This window comes from Ammodytes marinus, assembly GCF_949987685.1.
Source record: "Ammodytes marinus genome assembly, chromosome: 5".
Taxonomy (NCBI): Eukaryota; Metazoa; Chordata; class Actinopteri; order Uranoscopiformes; family Ammodytidae; genus Ammodytes; species Ammodytes marinus.
Window position 1 is genome coordinate 32,589,957 of NC_137234.1, and position 16,064 is coordinate 32,606,020.

Consider the following 16,064-nt stretch of genomic DNA (forward strand, 5'->3'; position numbering starts at 1 on the left):
CCTATATGTTGGATGTAGGCCTATACATGTCATTTAATTTTTCAACATTGCATCCTGTTTTGTCCCACTTCTCAAGAATCACTGTTATAATAGGCCTATAGATAGGCCTAAATGAAACTACATAATGAAAAAAAGTAAAATAATAAATAATAAAAGAATCGTGGGTATGAGGCCACTGCACTTGGGCTCAAATTGGCTGCATCATGCTAACACCTGTGACCGCATAAAATAGCCCTATAGTAGGCTATGATCGACCGAAAATCAAGTTTAAGCTTGTAAAGTAACTTTTTGTGTCTATTGACCTTCTTGACAAATTGTAGGCCTATCAATACGGCCTAAATGACCTATTTCTTGTAGGCTACACTTGCAGTTATGTTGCCACTGTGTTTTATAGGCTATTTCACACTTGTTTAACCATAAAAGCCAGTAGGCTACAGGTAGGCCCACTTTATAATAGTGCACCACCAGGCACCGCCACTGGGAGCACAGATGATCGACCCACTCCTTTTTTCTCTCTCTCTCCCTCTCTCTCTTTCTAACTGTCTTGACGTCACCAACCTGCAATTGAACGAGTAAACTAACGAACGACCGAGCCCTTAGTACAGCTACCGGGAGGCAGTAGAGTCCCCGCCGCCCGCCTCGGAGGAGCTAAACGGAGGAACTAAGTCCATTGTGAGCCGCCGCCGTGCTGGAAGCAACAGACGATGCGAACGCAGCTTGCCGCCGCCCAGTAACACATTAGCCTACTATCGACAACTGGAAAACGAGAAGAGGACCGTTACCGTGATTTATAGAGAGAAAAATTGAGGAGAGACGGAGGTTAAAACGACGGACGGACACATTAGAGAAACACAACAACTGCAGTGGCGACATTGTGTTGTTTCTACTGCCGCGGACCAAAAACCCCGAGTGGATTCCAAAATTTAAATGATTTAACGGTGCCTTGTCCCAGGCTGCAAGAGGGAGCTGCCCTGAGAGCGAGAGAAAGAGAAAGAGGGTTCGAAGGTAGGCTACAGCACAGAGAAGGAGGAAATTAACCAAGAAATAGGGGAAACGGAAAGAAAAACGGATTTGAAACCTGCTTTGGTTCCGCGACCAAGTTTTTACATTTCACAGCATAGTTTAATTGCCCAATTTTTGCCCTGGATCCCGCTAACGCTCTCAAGCTGTGTTCTCTAGCCATGGGATGTACACTGAGCGCTGAGGAGAGGGCGGCTCTAGACCGGAGCAAAGCCATCGAGAAAAACCTCAAGGAGGACGGTGTGACCGCGGCTAAAGATGTGAAACTGCTGCTGCTCGGTAAGAGACGCCACCGTTAGGGCCTGTAGTAGAGAGACACGGCACTGAAATGAGAGGTGGTGTGTGTGTGTGTGTGTGTGTGTGTGTGTGTGTGTGTGTGTGTGTGTGTGTGTGTGTGTGTGTGTGTGTGTGTGTGTGTGTGTGTGTGTGTGTGTGTGTGTGTGTGTGTGTGTGTGTGTGTGTGTGTGTGTGTGTGTGTGTGTGTGTGTGTGTGTGTGTGTGTGTGTGTGTGTGTGTGTGTGTTGGGGAAGTGGTAGTGGTGGCGGTAAGAGATGAACGTCACTGAAGACAGTTGTGTAAATGAATAGCCTCTGTAAGCATGACGTCTATCAAGAGCCAATAGACCAAAAAGGTGTGAACGAAAACACAGTCAAAAAGGCAGTAGGCCCTACATTGTCTTGTTTTATTTGGCCATGTTGCTAGTAATAGGCCTACCTTATTTGGATTGTAGGCTATGCGCACATTGCCAGGTTGGTTAAAATGTTGTTCTGCAGAATCTGACAGTGTGTGTAGTGTAGATGGGAACTAGCCTACATCAGAAGTGATAGCTGCAGTGGCAGTCTGCAGCAATGGAGGGCAAAGCACAGGCATTTCTGCTGCTTCACTGGTTTGGGCTGGGAGATGGATTCATTGATCCATTGATTTGTGGGCAGAACCAAGTAGCCTGTGATTGTTTTCTATCTACTTCTTTGACTTGAAGTTAAAAGAGAAGGGATGGGAGGAAGGAATAGACGATTAAAAGGACGAGAGGCTGGAGGAAGAAAGGGTGCAGCAGCCAGCCACTTTCTCCATCTCTTTATCTCCACCCATCTGCTGCTGTTTTCGTTCACTTATAGGATTTAAAGAGGCTGACTCTCCCTTTCTTTCTCTTTTTTTCCCTCCCATCCCCTCCTCTCTATCACTCTGTTTATCTTGCTCTCTCTCTTTTTCTTTCTCTCACTAACCTACACACACACACACACACACACACACACACCCCTGTTTACATTGTCTTCTTGTCTCTTATCCCTCAGGGGCTGGAGAGTCAGGGAAAAGCACCATCGTCAAACAGATGAAGTAAGTTTCTAATAATCACAGTCTAATAACCCTTCAGTGTGGTGTTGTTTATGCTTCTTATTTCTGTATATCTCACACACGTATACAGACACACACACACACACACCACATCCTGATCTCCGCTGTAGCTTGATGGCACCTTTTGATTTTGTCACATGTTTTTAACTTCCAATAGCCTGACTGTGTGGACCCTTCAGTACCCCCTGACTAAACCCTAACAGGCCATGTGAAACGTCTGCCAGAGTGTCACTATTTCAACTCATGTCAAACATCTGGTGTTGCTGTATGTGGTTTGGAAAGATGTCTCAAATTGGATGTAGTAGACTGTACTGCTGTGCATGGGTGGTCGTTTTTCCCAAAGGGTGGCCCATTAACTCTATATTGTCTATAAAACATGTCACTCACTGCCCATTCACCCATCTTCACTTTAGTTAACAGTAATGGATGTAGCATTTAGTTCTCAGAGGAACATTCAGTTTGTGTTCATTCTTTCACCCCCTCTGGACAAAAGCGGTAGTGACCCATGACAAAGGCATAACGAAAAACTATATAAAAGAAGCATTCTTTGCACTGATGGTCTCGTTTGCTGTTAAATGTAATTTATGATCATCATCATAAGACTGTTTCAGAAATGTTTCAAAGTTCTTGTTGCACCTTTTAACTGGTTTCACATTGCTGCTTCTCCTGTGTTAGTTAATGTCTCAGATTTGAGGTGTGGCCATGACAACAGACCTAGTTAAACGTTTGTTGTAATCTGGGAACACATCTAGTTAGTAGTCGTCATGTCAAAACCAAATTCAAACTCACATTTCCTATTAGTTTTTCCTCAGTATTGGTAAAGGTTTTTTGTTGTTGACTGAGGCAATCTTTAATAGATATCACATGGTTTTCTAGGATATGAATGCCAAAGGGCAGGATAATACAGCCTCAGATCTACTTTGCTTTCCTCCTCCACATCAATGGTCCTGTGATCTGGGTTGCAGAAATGACCCCTAGGTACACACTTGTGCATTTGCTGTCCACTTTAAAGGTCACATATTATGCTAAATGCACTTTTTAAATGTGTTCTAACTAGGGCTGTCAAATTAACGCGTTAATTTCGATTAATTAATCACAGAAAAAGTAACGCGATTAAAAAAATTAACGCAGATTAATCGCACTTCTATAATGCCTTTTGACCCGGTGCAAAAGTGGTGCGGAGCTGCACCTGTAGCTCGCCGGGCCGGGCGCGTGGGTTAAAGGGAGAAAGGTAAAGAGAGAAGCAAGGGAAAGGGGCCGACTCGAGGGCTCTATGGACGGTTTATGGGATGCATGAAGGTAGGAAGACATCTTACTTAATTCTCCGCAGTGTCCGTGCATTATTTATTTAGTGGGTGCAACAATGTAGGCTAGGTTCAAAACAGTAGGTAGGCCATATCTCTCAATCTTCCTCCAATTTTGTTTGCTAGCTGTCTAGCACCCGCCCCGTGTGTGTGTGTGTGTGTGTGTGTGTGTGTGTGTATGTGTGTGTGTGTGTCAATATGTTTGCCTATGAGTAGGCTACGAAATGGTGGCAGTGCAGCGCTGTCTGTTGTGGGAGATGGAAAGTCGTAATTTTGTCTGCTTGTTTTTTTGAGAAAATTCGGCGCTAGTTCATGTATAAAGCTGGCTGAGGGGAGGAGACAGAAGTTACGAGAGACGGAGAGCGAGCGCGCGAGAGAGAGAGAGAGAGACAGACAGAGAGAGACAGAGAAACAAACTGTAGTAGGCTATACAGCTGTTTACAAACAGGTATAAAAGTGTCATATAAGTATGCGATTAATTTAGATTAATTCATCACAGAGCCTGTAATTAATTAGATGAATTTTTTTAATCACTTGACAGCCCGAGTTCTAACATATCCATGGGTCCACGGTGTGCCTAGAGACTGCCAAAATATTTTAAAAAATAACAATCTCTCCTGTTCTCACTCTCCCCCTTTCTGAAACCCCCACCCCTCCCCCCCAATATACTCCAGTCAGAATTTTCCCCTTTTCTGACCTCACAAACTGGAAAGCCAGAAGCTTCCACTGTGCAGCCCACACCCCTATTTCTTATTGGTCCACGGCCCTGACAGACAGAGGGCGAGGCGTATCTGGCTTCGCTTCCGGACAGGGGGCGGGGGCAGCTCAAAGATTGTATATTTACGAGGGGAGCTGCAGCTCTTTTTAAAAAATAGGCCATTGTGAGATTAGCTTAACATTAGCATAGTACAATAAATTATCTGAAAGTTTTTTTCAGCAAACAATTAAAGAAAAACGTATTAGGGACCATATAATATGGTGTATAATAGTACCGTAAAGTGTATAATATGAGAGCTTTAATGCTGCTGAAATGGTAAATACTGCTTTTTTTGTTGTTTTTTTTTAACGAAAGCTTCAGTAAGACAATGTGGAGAGGTTAGTTTATGAAGATAGACAGCAGGTGCAGGGAACTGAATCTTTTCCAACACCTTAACAAAAATGTACGATTATATTCCTGCTATACTGCTACTATCCTCCTTACTGTACAAGGGAGTTTCAATGATCAAAGCGTACTTCAGTTTGACTACAGTATTTTTGTATTGTACTGTAGAATAGTGCTGAATCAATGAATCCATTAATCGTTGAGTGGCAAAAAAAATTATCAGAATATTTTGATAATCAATTCATCACCTTAAAGCTGGGGTATATGATTTCTGATTGGTCAAAGTTAACATGAGCTGTACACTTTGTGCTCCGATTCCATGTTCTTATTGGCTATTGGGACTGTCCATTCACTTTGGCATGATGTTGTTGGTGTAGAGCGAGAGACCAAAGAGAACAAGTGGAGCGGTTGAGGTATTTGAATTATAATCTCTATCCCAACTGCCATTTTCTCCCCAAATCCTCCACCCCAGCTTTAAGACCTTTTTTCTCTCAGCAAAAAAATGCCCAGAAATTCTTCAGTTCCTGATTATCAAATGTAAGAGATTTTCTGTGTTTCTCTTATTTGTGTTGGGGTTTTAGAAATAGAGTTTTGTATTGATGTTTTGAGATGCCACCCTAGACATTAGTAGAGCTCCTATTTTGTCATTACACCAGCAGTTACAACGACTGCAGCCTTTAGCCACAAGTACCCCTTTTCCACCAACGGAAACCAAGTTCCAGTTCTGGGTTGGTGTTGGGGCTGGTTTGCAACTGGTTCAAGCCGTCAAGAGAGCAACAACGTCTGTGTACGTCGCCCGACATCGCTGCTCTCCTGGCAAACGCTAAAGCTAGCGCTAGCTTTAAGCACAATAATAGCGGCGGATACATCTTATTTTTTACACGTGTAACCTCTTGCTTTGCTTTGTTAACCAAACATGACCTATCCAGCATATTTTCGGTGGTCGATTTGATCACTACGTTCAGTAATTAAGTTATTTTTACGTCTCAAAGTAGCTGTATTTTTTAAATATGGCTGGCTTGAAGTTTTATTTGTTCTGGTTGGTCAGGATAATCCATCCCCGGCCCCTGATGTTAGCAGACCTGCTCAAAACTGGAGCCGCTCTGGAACCAGTTTTTCAGGCTGGGAACCGGTTCTCTGGCGGTGGGAAACCAAAAACTGTTTCCCGACTTGGCACTAGCTCAGAACCAGCCCCGATTTTGCGTCGATGGGAAATGGGTAAAGTTGAGCTGCTATGTAGCTTGTTGGCTGTATCAGTGTCTGTGAAGGCCTACTAATCAACCAGGGGGTCAGCCAATAAAGCTCTGCTAAAATACCACCACAGTACTCCTGTTTTACCCCTGTAGGGATGTAAAGTGAGGCTCTGGTACTTAGCTTAGTTTAGTGACTTAATTAAAGCTGTCTTGTTTTCTTTTGTCTTATGGTATCATTATAATGCCCTTATAAGGCTCCTAGGGACTTAGCTGTGGTGCTTATTGCAGCTTCGTCAATAGTATTTTTGTATTTTCTGTATCACTGATATAATCCTATAATATATCAGTAGGATTTACTCGAGTTCTTTAAGGTCGACTGCTCATCAGCTGGTACATCAACAGTAGGCCTATATCTCTCTCCCCCTTATCATTGTAGCTGTAATCCTGTGGTGACATATGCTTTTTTCTAAAGTCTCTTCTGCTTCTTCATATTACAGACGACCGAGTGCTTTTTAGCCGATAATAAGCTTTTAGTTGTGTTTCGACCTATGACGAATCACATGAGGACTTGATTCAGTGGATCCAGATAACCTGTTTCTCAGCTAGCACATTTTGCACACTGACCAATGCTCCCAGTGGGTTCATTGGCCCTCATTTATCAAACTTGCGTGGAAACTGGTGCAGATTCTGGCGCAAATACCTCCCTACGCCAGGTATCGCGTGGGATTTATCAAACAGTCGTATCTCGCCAATCTCGGCGTACGCCACGCAATTATTGATAAATGCAGCGGCTGAAAACAATCGTACCACGCCCCTATATTTTCTCAGTTTAGAGGCCTCGCCCAAAGGTTTTGCGACATGGATATGCGCAATACGGCACTTCCCTGAAGTAGAAATTGACAGAATAACAGCGAAAGTAGAAAAAAAAGAGTTTCATTTCGGAGCATTAGCCTACAAGCAGCATCAAATAACGACAGAAGGCAGCAGTTAGGAAGGAAATAACTGCTGCGGTCAACAGCGTTGGTGTTGACTCAAAATCGCCACTAAAAAAAGCGTGTTGCTGTTCTGAAATGCAACCAACTGGGGGTGCGGGGCTGCGGGCATAATATAAGTGGTGGAGGAGAAAAAGACGCACCAACTGTCCGATAATGGTCCCCATAAAATAAATAGAGGTCTGCAGAGATTTGAATGATTAGAATGTATTGGCCCTTTTAGATAGCACTACTCAAAAGGGTTTTAAAAACTAAAAATAACACATTTAGCGTTTTACTGTATGACAGCATGCGCTTGGCACGAGTGGTCAGCCCGGCCGTCAGCTGCACAAGCCGACCCGGCAGCGATCAGCTGTGAGAGCGCCCACTGTCCTGCTGAGCTGCTCCACCAGCAGATCGGAAAAACGTGCCGGTTAAGGTGGAAATAAATCGCTCGCTTTAGCATCAATGACACATTAAAAGAGGAACTAACATCTACAAAGTGCGTCAAATAAATAAAATGTTAAGCTGAATGTTGTGCCGTCAGCCGTGTATTTTTTTGTATCATAAAGAGCAGTGTAGGCCTACTACATATTTAATACTTAGGCTAACATTTTGAATGAATGCAGCCCCCGTGCCTCAGTGTCCCCCCAGCTGCTCCAAAACGGAGACAACTGCCTTTACGTGTGCGCACTATTGAATCAGCTCTCCTACTCAGTTGCACACCATAAGCGGCTCATTTTTAAGTGATTAATATCTTTATTTCGGTCTTATTTGCACTGCATTTGTATTATCTTCTAATAATTGTCCAACAAAGTCATCGGCTACCCGGCACAGCCTGCACTGCGAGTCCCAAGCTGTTTTCAAATTTGCGTACACGAGCTGAGAGCTGGCGTGGGATTTGAGCGTACCCTACGCTCACGTCCATATTGATAAATGCCGAGATTTGCGTGGAAATGTACGTACACCCATTTTTCTGGTCTACGCAAGATTGATAAATGAGGGCCATTGAGTGTATATATAGAAGGCCATAACCTTTGGAGCAACTGAATTCATTTAAGCACATCTGACTATTGTAGATCACACATGTGACTTGGGAGTGATGTATATAGGTTGTGGTTGTTCATATAGTGTTGAACTATTATAATATTGCACACATTATAGGAAGCGAACCATGAGGTTGTTGCTGCTTTACACTCATTCGTGCCAAAGGCACACATCATGGTTGGATAAGACCACTTCTATTAATTTAAAATGATTTTACAGTATGTCTTGACAGAACGCGTTTCCTGTCAGCTTCTCACCACACACACACTTCTTTAAATCATTCTAGCCAATGCCACCTACGTTTTCCTGTTGTCTAATTTCAGTCCACTAGCTAAGCTTTCGTATGTTTATGCATGAGTTGATGGAACTGTGTCTGGCAGACAAGATGCAGTGTGATCCAAACACTGTTCCAAATACTGTAAATGCAGGAAGGTTTGCTAAACTGAAAAAGGTATATTTTCCGAAATATATTTAGTAGACTTGTGTTTGAATTTCTTTACAACGGGCATGTGAAATTATAGAGAGTGAAGCCCCCTTTCAAGTGGTGGACAGCGCCCTGCTAGGGAAGCCTTTATGTTCTTGTTCAGAGACACTCTGCTATTTCCGGAACCGCATCAGAGGAGTGGGAAGCCCTTACTGCATTTTCTTTCACAGTGCTTTGAACATCTGGGGCTGTGCTCCAGTGACCACTTGTGTCTTTGTGTGTGTGTGTGTGTGTGTGTGTGTGTGTGTGTGTGTGTGTGTGTGTGTGTGTGTGTGTGTGTGTGTGTGTGTGTGTGTGTGTGTGTGTGTGTGTGTGTGTGTGTGTGTGTGTGTGTGTGTGTGTGCTCTAGCTTTCTTCAGGGAGAGAGACACAGATGAGTGGATTAGATTTAGAGTTAGATTTTATAGTGTGGTGTGTGTCCGAGTTGGTCATGTTATCTCAGTGAGTGAAATAAGAAGTCTATTACTGCTCTGTACAATGGAAGTCTATTCCCTATGTTATTTTATGTAATTGACACATTACACAAACTTTCCTTTGAAACACAGATTATTTGTTTCCGATGATGCAATCACTGAGTGACAAAAACCTTTGAGTGATAACATCTCATCGGGGAGCACAGGTGCATTTTGGTGTGTGTGTGTTTCTGTGAACAAGAGCAATAAGGACCCCTACTACTGAAAGGGGATTACCGTTATGTTCGGATGAGTGAGTTACCAAAGTGTGAAGATGCAGCGCTTTATCTGTAAAACAAGGAAGTGGAGGGAATGATAAAGCAAATATGCAACCATATGAGTGTGCAGAAAAAGGTGGAATCTAAAGTGAAAAGGATTTTAGAAATGTGTGAACAACTGAATCAAGTTTTTGTGTAAGACTATCAGACAATGGAATATTTGGGCCAGCAACCCAAGGGACTTGGATTATGTGTGAGCATCATATCTATCTCATTTATGTGTGACACCATCGGTTTAGATGTGTACAAAGGTTCTCTTGCTGCCCAGCTGGCAAACTGACCTCTCTAACAGGCTGTGTGTCTGAATAATGTTTGATTGTAGTTTTTCATATAATTGAGCAGAGCCAACATTTGTTTACATCTGTCGATCCTGCGGTTAGTTTACAAAACATATTTTCATGTAATTCTCTGTATTAAATATTTTGAGGCACACAAGGACTAGAATAAGTTCGTAAACCAAACTGTGGGCCCTGCTGCTGTAACAACAACAGTGAAAACAGTAACGGGTAGCTTTCTAACTTCAAACAGAGTTCCAGGGATCCAATTTTGCTGTGTGGAAAGTTACGAGAATATTACTTATTGTTAACATCCCCGCACATTTCAAATAGGGGAGAGTGACCTAAGTTCTGCCGGTGAGGAAGTTCTGCCACCCCTTGTTTCTAGAAAACCATAGAAGAAATTGGAAATGTGACCACATATTTAAGAAGAGCCATCCATTTAACTCTTCCTGTAAAGAAGGGAGAAACATGGAATAAGATATAAGCACATTTAAGCTAAAAAAACTGTGTTTTGCCTTTCAAAGTAAAATTTCCATGATCAAGGTTTTTTGATTACTGTGTCTGAACAATTATAGACACGTTTGAAAACATTTGACACATGTTTTAGAGCTTTATATGCTACACTTTGTGTCTATATAGTTAGCACAATGTCAGCCCTATACTGCTGCATCATGCTTATTATCCAAAATTCTGTGGATGGGGTGATTTGTGCCAGAGGGCCTAGGTGAGTTATAAGTAAGTAAGTAACATGTATTTATAAAAGCACATTTATAACAGTTTGCACTGTCCAAAGTGCTGTACATAGTGCATTCAGTAGGTAAAAAATTAAGGTAAAATAGCAATAACCAAAATAAAAGACATAAAGCCCAGACATCCACATAAACACAGATAGTAGTGCAGAGGTAAGATAGTTAATGGGGAGGAAAAACCAGGGTGTACAGATGGGTTTTGAGCCTTGATTTAAAGGCAGAAATGGAGGGGGAATCGCATATGCCAGGTGGCAGTTGGTTCTACAAGGGCGGAGCAGCTAGTGCAAAGTACATTTCTGAGAGTTGTGCCATTGGCATGGCTGTATACGCTGGTCACCAAAAGAAAGTGATTGTCTACAGTAGCTCAGAAGAGACTGACATCTCCATTCCACTTAACGACACCACAGATGAGAGTTCAGATGGCCAGAAAGATGGTGATGGTGACTTTGTCAGTGTGAGATTAGCAGGTAAAACCACCTAGATCTGCTAGGTCTTGTTTAAGAAAATTGTCCTTCAATCTTTGTAAAATATTTACTTTATTTACTTTAAATAAACCTTAAATAAGTAATTGTCTAATGGATTTGTCTTGCATTACAGTTTATGAGATATATATCAATGGCACAATTTACCCCATGGTATTCTCTCTTGTGGCACAACTTACACCACACAGGGGGCAAGTTGTGCCACAAGACAACTTTTTTTCCCGAAAGCTATATTTCTTAAACAGTTTATTCCAGATCCAAAGTTTTTATTGCCAGGGATGCACAACACCCTGAAATATATGTACATATTTGAGTTGGAGACTTTACTGTCAAGGCCTCACTTTAAAGTCACTTTGAGTAAACAGTGGCACAACTTAGGCCACTCTCCCCTATCTATTTAGACTTGATAAAGAAAGAAAGTGAATGTTATGTCTAACTCATTATTTTAGATTTTTTTTTGATGATTTAATTGATATCTAAATATAGCTAACATGGTTTAACCTAGCTTGTTTTGGAAGTGTGATGCGTTTAGCTATATCCCCTAGCTAAGAGTCTATCTGAAAATTGGAGATCTTTTCTAAAATCTGAAATTGTTCTCATTTGTCCGTAAGCCCGGTGAATTATATTTGTGTATTAGCTAGTGGGACCAGATGAGTATAGGTGCTTTGAAAAAAGTGAGCACAGTGAATCTTCCTGACTTCCCTAGGCCACCTGCTATCCAGAGGAGTCGTACCATGACCCTGTTTCATACCCGATTGAGGTAATAGCCTTCCAATCATTAACAGTCTACAACCCCAATAAAAGTATGTAAACATGAGACGTGACAGTTTACAAGTGAGGAATAGCTACGATAGAGACAGCCAGAGAGCCAATGATCTAACATGACATCATGGTCCTTGTTTATAGGTGCGTGTTGGGACTGGATATACTCATTCTAGCTTATATAACAAGGCTTGCCCTGAGTAGACTTGTTCAGTATCATTTAGAATAGATGATGTTTTTATTTTTTGCCAGAAAAAACAGATCTTTGTATTTGTTTGATATTTTATATTTTTTGCCTTCTATGTATTAATCTGTTTTGTAAGATTATATTTTGTGGTGCTCTCTGATTGAATGTCTTTAGACATAAAGGTGTTTCTAATGGCTTGCCTCCCTCCAATCTGGAACCAGATGGCTGTTGTTTTTTCTTGTATTGTGTTTTGTTTCTTGGTTACCAAATTGTCAGGGGTTTCAGTTTGTGATAAAGATTTCGTATCTGAAACATTTTCCATGGAGTATTTCCTAGAAGCGATTATTTCACAGCTGTTGTGAATGAAAGTACATACTGAACAGTGCTGTCAAGTGGAAACCCTTCTCCCGAACACTTCATTTCTGCTCAGACTGATATTATCCACTGGGTTTTATAGAAAGAATTTCACAATCCAAAGAGCTCTTAGACTTCCTGAAACTATTAGTCGCAGCCTTTCATGTCAGTAAATATGCTCGGATCTTTTTTTGCATTGATTTAATGATGGAATTTTTTGTCAAATGTTTAGATTGTTGTTTGGTAGCACTGGAATTTTTTTTTTGCTCTGCCACTAAGATATGGGATGTAGTCAGTCAGTTGCTATGTGCATATACAGAGCTTTTCACTCTGTCTTCTTCACCCTTTCCTGGCTTTATTGTGCGTGCGTGCGTGCGTGTGTGTGTGTGTGCCACGCTGACATGATCGGAGGCGACCGGCCGAAGGGAGAACAAACGCTGTCCGTCCCTTGCGGCTGCACTGCTTCCCACAGGCTTTTCCCACTGTGTGTGTGTGTGTGAGATTTCTCTAGAACAGGAGATAATTAGGTTTAAGCCTCATAAGGGGAGAATAAAAGGGGGAAGGGGAGGAAGATGGAGGAAAAAAGGTGGCTGTGTTTTGTGCAGAGGGAGGGAGGGGGGTTATGGATGAAGGGACAACACAGAAAGGGAGTTTTAATGAACGAAAAGAAATGGCTTGTGCATAGAAAGAAGGAAAGAGAGAGAGAAGAGCAGTCCGCAAGTGGGTATACAAAGGACTCAAAGTGATGGAAGAATAGAGGAGTGATAAAGAATGATGGAGAGAGAGGTTCGACTACTCAGGGAGGAGAGGAAAAAGGGAGAATTTTAAAGCAAGCAGAAGCAACGAGGGAGGACAATTCAATTGATGGTGGGAGACGTGTGGAAAGAAAAAAAGGAGAGGAGAAAATGGTAGAGGGAGGATGAGTGTGAATGAGCGAATCCATTTTGAGCAAGAGGAGACAGATTGGCAAGTGAAAGACTGTATTCTCACTTATTAAGCAAGCCAGAGGTAGTGACAAGAGAGAGACGAAGACGGGGTTACAACAGGTGCTCCTGCTGGACTTTGTTCTCCTCGATAATTATTAGCCTCTCTTTCCCTGGGATGATAAGACCCTGAGAGAACAAATGAAAAACAGAGAGAGAGAGAGAGAGAGAGAGAGGAAGGGAGAGAGGAGGCACTCATGTTGGCACCAACTCAAGTCCTGCATGAAGAGACAGTCTTGTAACTGGTTGCCTCAAACAGTCCGTCAGCCAGATAGTCACCCTTCATTGGTTAAATATAGCCGTGGGCCAGCTCCCCACCGGAATGATTTGATTGGTTGCCTCAGTGAGCTGTAAAATAGAAAAAAAACAGCTAGGCAACATCTGTTTTGCATGTGCTCGCTAGCATGTCCAAGCAGTCATTGATAACAGTGTGTGTATTTAGCATTTGAATCCTGATTGCCTTGTAAATGGATTAGGCGGACGACACACAAGCAAAACTTTTTTCAAAGCATATAGGCACACCTGCATCCTGATGTAGAAACGTCCACTCTTGCTTTGGTTTTGCATCTCCCATTGTCAACTCGACTCCACCCCGGCATTTCTACTTTCCACATTGTGCCCATTACTGGCCTCGTCCTACTAGACCATCATACTTCATATTATTTGAACAGAAGGTCTGGAATCGTTCAATTGATAAACGTTAACTCACTTGAAGGCAGGTTTCAGTTGAAGTTTAAAACTATTGGATCTGCCCAGTGCCACGCTGGATCTGCCAACCATTCGCATAACGTTTGGTCGTGACGTATGTCATGCGCCAGCTTCTGAGCCACTCCCTCTGTTCGCTGATTGGACCGCCAAAAAAGGGAAATTAAAATTGGGCGGAAGTAGGTAGGCGGGCGGTGCCAGGCTAGCCCATTCCCACATGTTTGGAGTTGGATGCTTTTAGACCATTTCAAAAACTCAAAGTCCAATCAGTCCGACGACAGCTAGTTAGCCACTCAGCTATGTACCTATGTGCAGTAGGTACATAGAAAGAAACAAAGATCAAACTAATCAAGTGAATTCATCTGTTTGCTTTAGATTTCCGAAAAATGTGTACAAAATGTTACGCTGCATTACAATTCTTGCATTAAAATGAGCAACGGGGACCAGTATTTTATTTTTTTATTAATATGCCTGTCCTTCAAACAAAAAAGGTTGGGAACCCCTGTACTAGAGCATGAGCATGAGCCTATTAGCTCCTTGAAGAGTAGTTCCTGGAACGAAACGTTCCTGGTAGTTTTGGAGGAAAAGAGGCTTTGTTCTCTCCTCCTGTTGCTTTTTTTATTATAATATTGAGAGCAGTTTTTGCTCCAAGCCATGTCCACCATCTTTCTTCAATCTGCACAGTTGTATAAGGCCAGGTCAATATGACTGTGTGTGTGTGTGTGGTCCACGCGCTAATCAGGGCTTCTTATAAAAAAACAAAGGGCTTTTGTGTTAGGAAATTGTGTGTGTTTGTGCGTGCATGTACTTGTACAGTACACTTGTACACACTTGAGTGTGTTTTTTCTGTCTGTGTTTCTGTTAGTGTGCCTATGTTGATGAGGTTGTGTGTGTGCTTTTTTTGCGTTAGACCTTTGTATTTGGCAGATTTCATGTCAGTTCAGTGCACTGCGAGACAAAGGAGTCTTGTTCCAGCGAGTACACTCAGCTGATATGAAGTCAGCTGATGTGGTTGGGTTTTTAGCTGGAAGTGTGTATGTTTGAATGCATGTGTTTTTGTGGTTTGTATCTCACATGTAAGAAATAGGAACTCTTTGAGATTTTAGAACTTTAAGAAGAAATGCTTCTCGTGTTTTTTGTGACAACCTTTGTTTTTTTGTCACAATGTTAGACATGTGTTAATTTCATTATAGGTGTACAAGTGCACACACCTAGTCGCTATAGCAAGCTAACATGCTAATGTTAGGCTGGTAAAATAGTATTGTGTGTCAGCCTGCTAAAATGAGCGCTTAAGACACAACGTACAGCTGAGGCTCATGGGTTATGTCATAAGTTTGGGAATTAGATTAATTGCTAAACTTATGACATATGTCCAGCTATGCTTCTATCATGGCAAATACAAAGTTTAAACAAATTGAGTCGAACATGTAATCAGTTCAAACTAATTCAACAAATGATTACAGATATTATTTTTTTTTTTAAAGATCACCTATTGTGCAAAATGCACTAGTTTCTCAACATAAATATGGGTTCACTCCCTTTTGGCTAGAGCCTTCCAAAGTAGGAGAAGAAACAACCCTCTCTCTTTTTCTCCTCGTCCACCTCTCTGAAAATCTGTGCTCCAAAACCCGCCCTGTTATGATGTCATAAGGGTGGAGGCCACGCCCACCATTACCAAGCTAAGTTAGCACTAACTCCACCTGTAATAAGCCACCACAACCCCACGTACACCTGAATCGCCAGTCGGCCATATTGAGCTGGTGGGCAGTGCCTTTTCCCTGGGTCTGGCCAATCAGAGCATACTGGGCCTTTTGGAAGGTGGGGCTTAAAGAGATGGGCATTAAAACGGAGCATTTCTGAAACTAGGGATTGTAGTTACCTTGTAAAAGGTTAAAACGTTTGCTCAAATGTAAAATAAAATGCCAGAGCCAGAGCCATCTCTCTGGTTGCTGGAAAACAAAAAGACCCCATACCTTAATTTCCAGTAGATGATTGAGCTTCCATTTTCTCTTGAAGTAAGCAATTAATATAGACACAGGGGAAATCAGGAAAGCTAAATAATTAAATTTCAACCTTGTACCTGGGACAACGTGATTAAACCTGTGAGGCCTTATTTATCTTAGTCCCTGCCTCTGTCTGTCTTGATTCTTTCCAACAGCCCTGTGGTTTTGTAATTTTACCAGTCACTCAAATTGCCCTTAACAGAACACATGTTGACAGGTTGTTAAGGTGATGTTATCATCTGCTCCTGGAACCACTTCCAATAATGCTGCTGACAATAAGCAATATAGCACTATTGTGTAAGTGCCACATTTTTCATGAATTTTTAATTTCACTTATTGTATGCCTGCTTTTCTGTA

General features: G+C 42.0%; 1 protein-coding gene across 2 annotated transcripts in view; it reads left to right on the forward strand.

Moving 5' to 3' along the window:
* Positions 1-560: 560 nt before the first annotated feature.
* LOC307250935 (guanine nucleotide-binding protein G(o) subunit alpha) overlaps positions 561-16,064 on the forward strand; it is a gene marked incomplete at its 3' end in the record, with an annotated part of 105,556 nt that continues 90,052 nt past the window's right edge. For both annotated transcript variants that reach the window (XM_080028213.1, XM_080028212.1), the window contains exons 1-2: positions 561-1,299; positions 2,313-2,355. In XM_080028213.1, the coding sequence (XP_079884339.1) occupies positions 1,182-1,299; positions 2,313-2,355 (161 nt within the window). In that variant the 5' untranslated portion in view covers positions 561-1,181. The remainder of the gene's footprint in view (positions 1,300-2,312; positions 2,356-16,064) is intronic.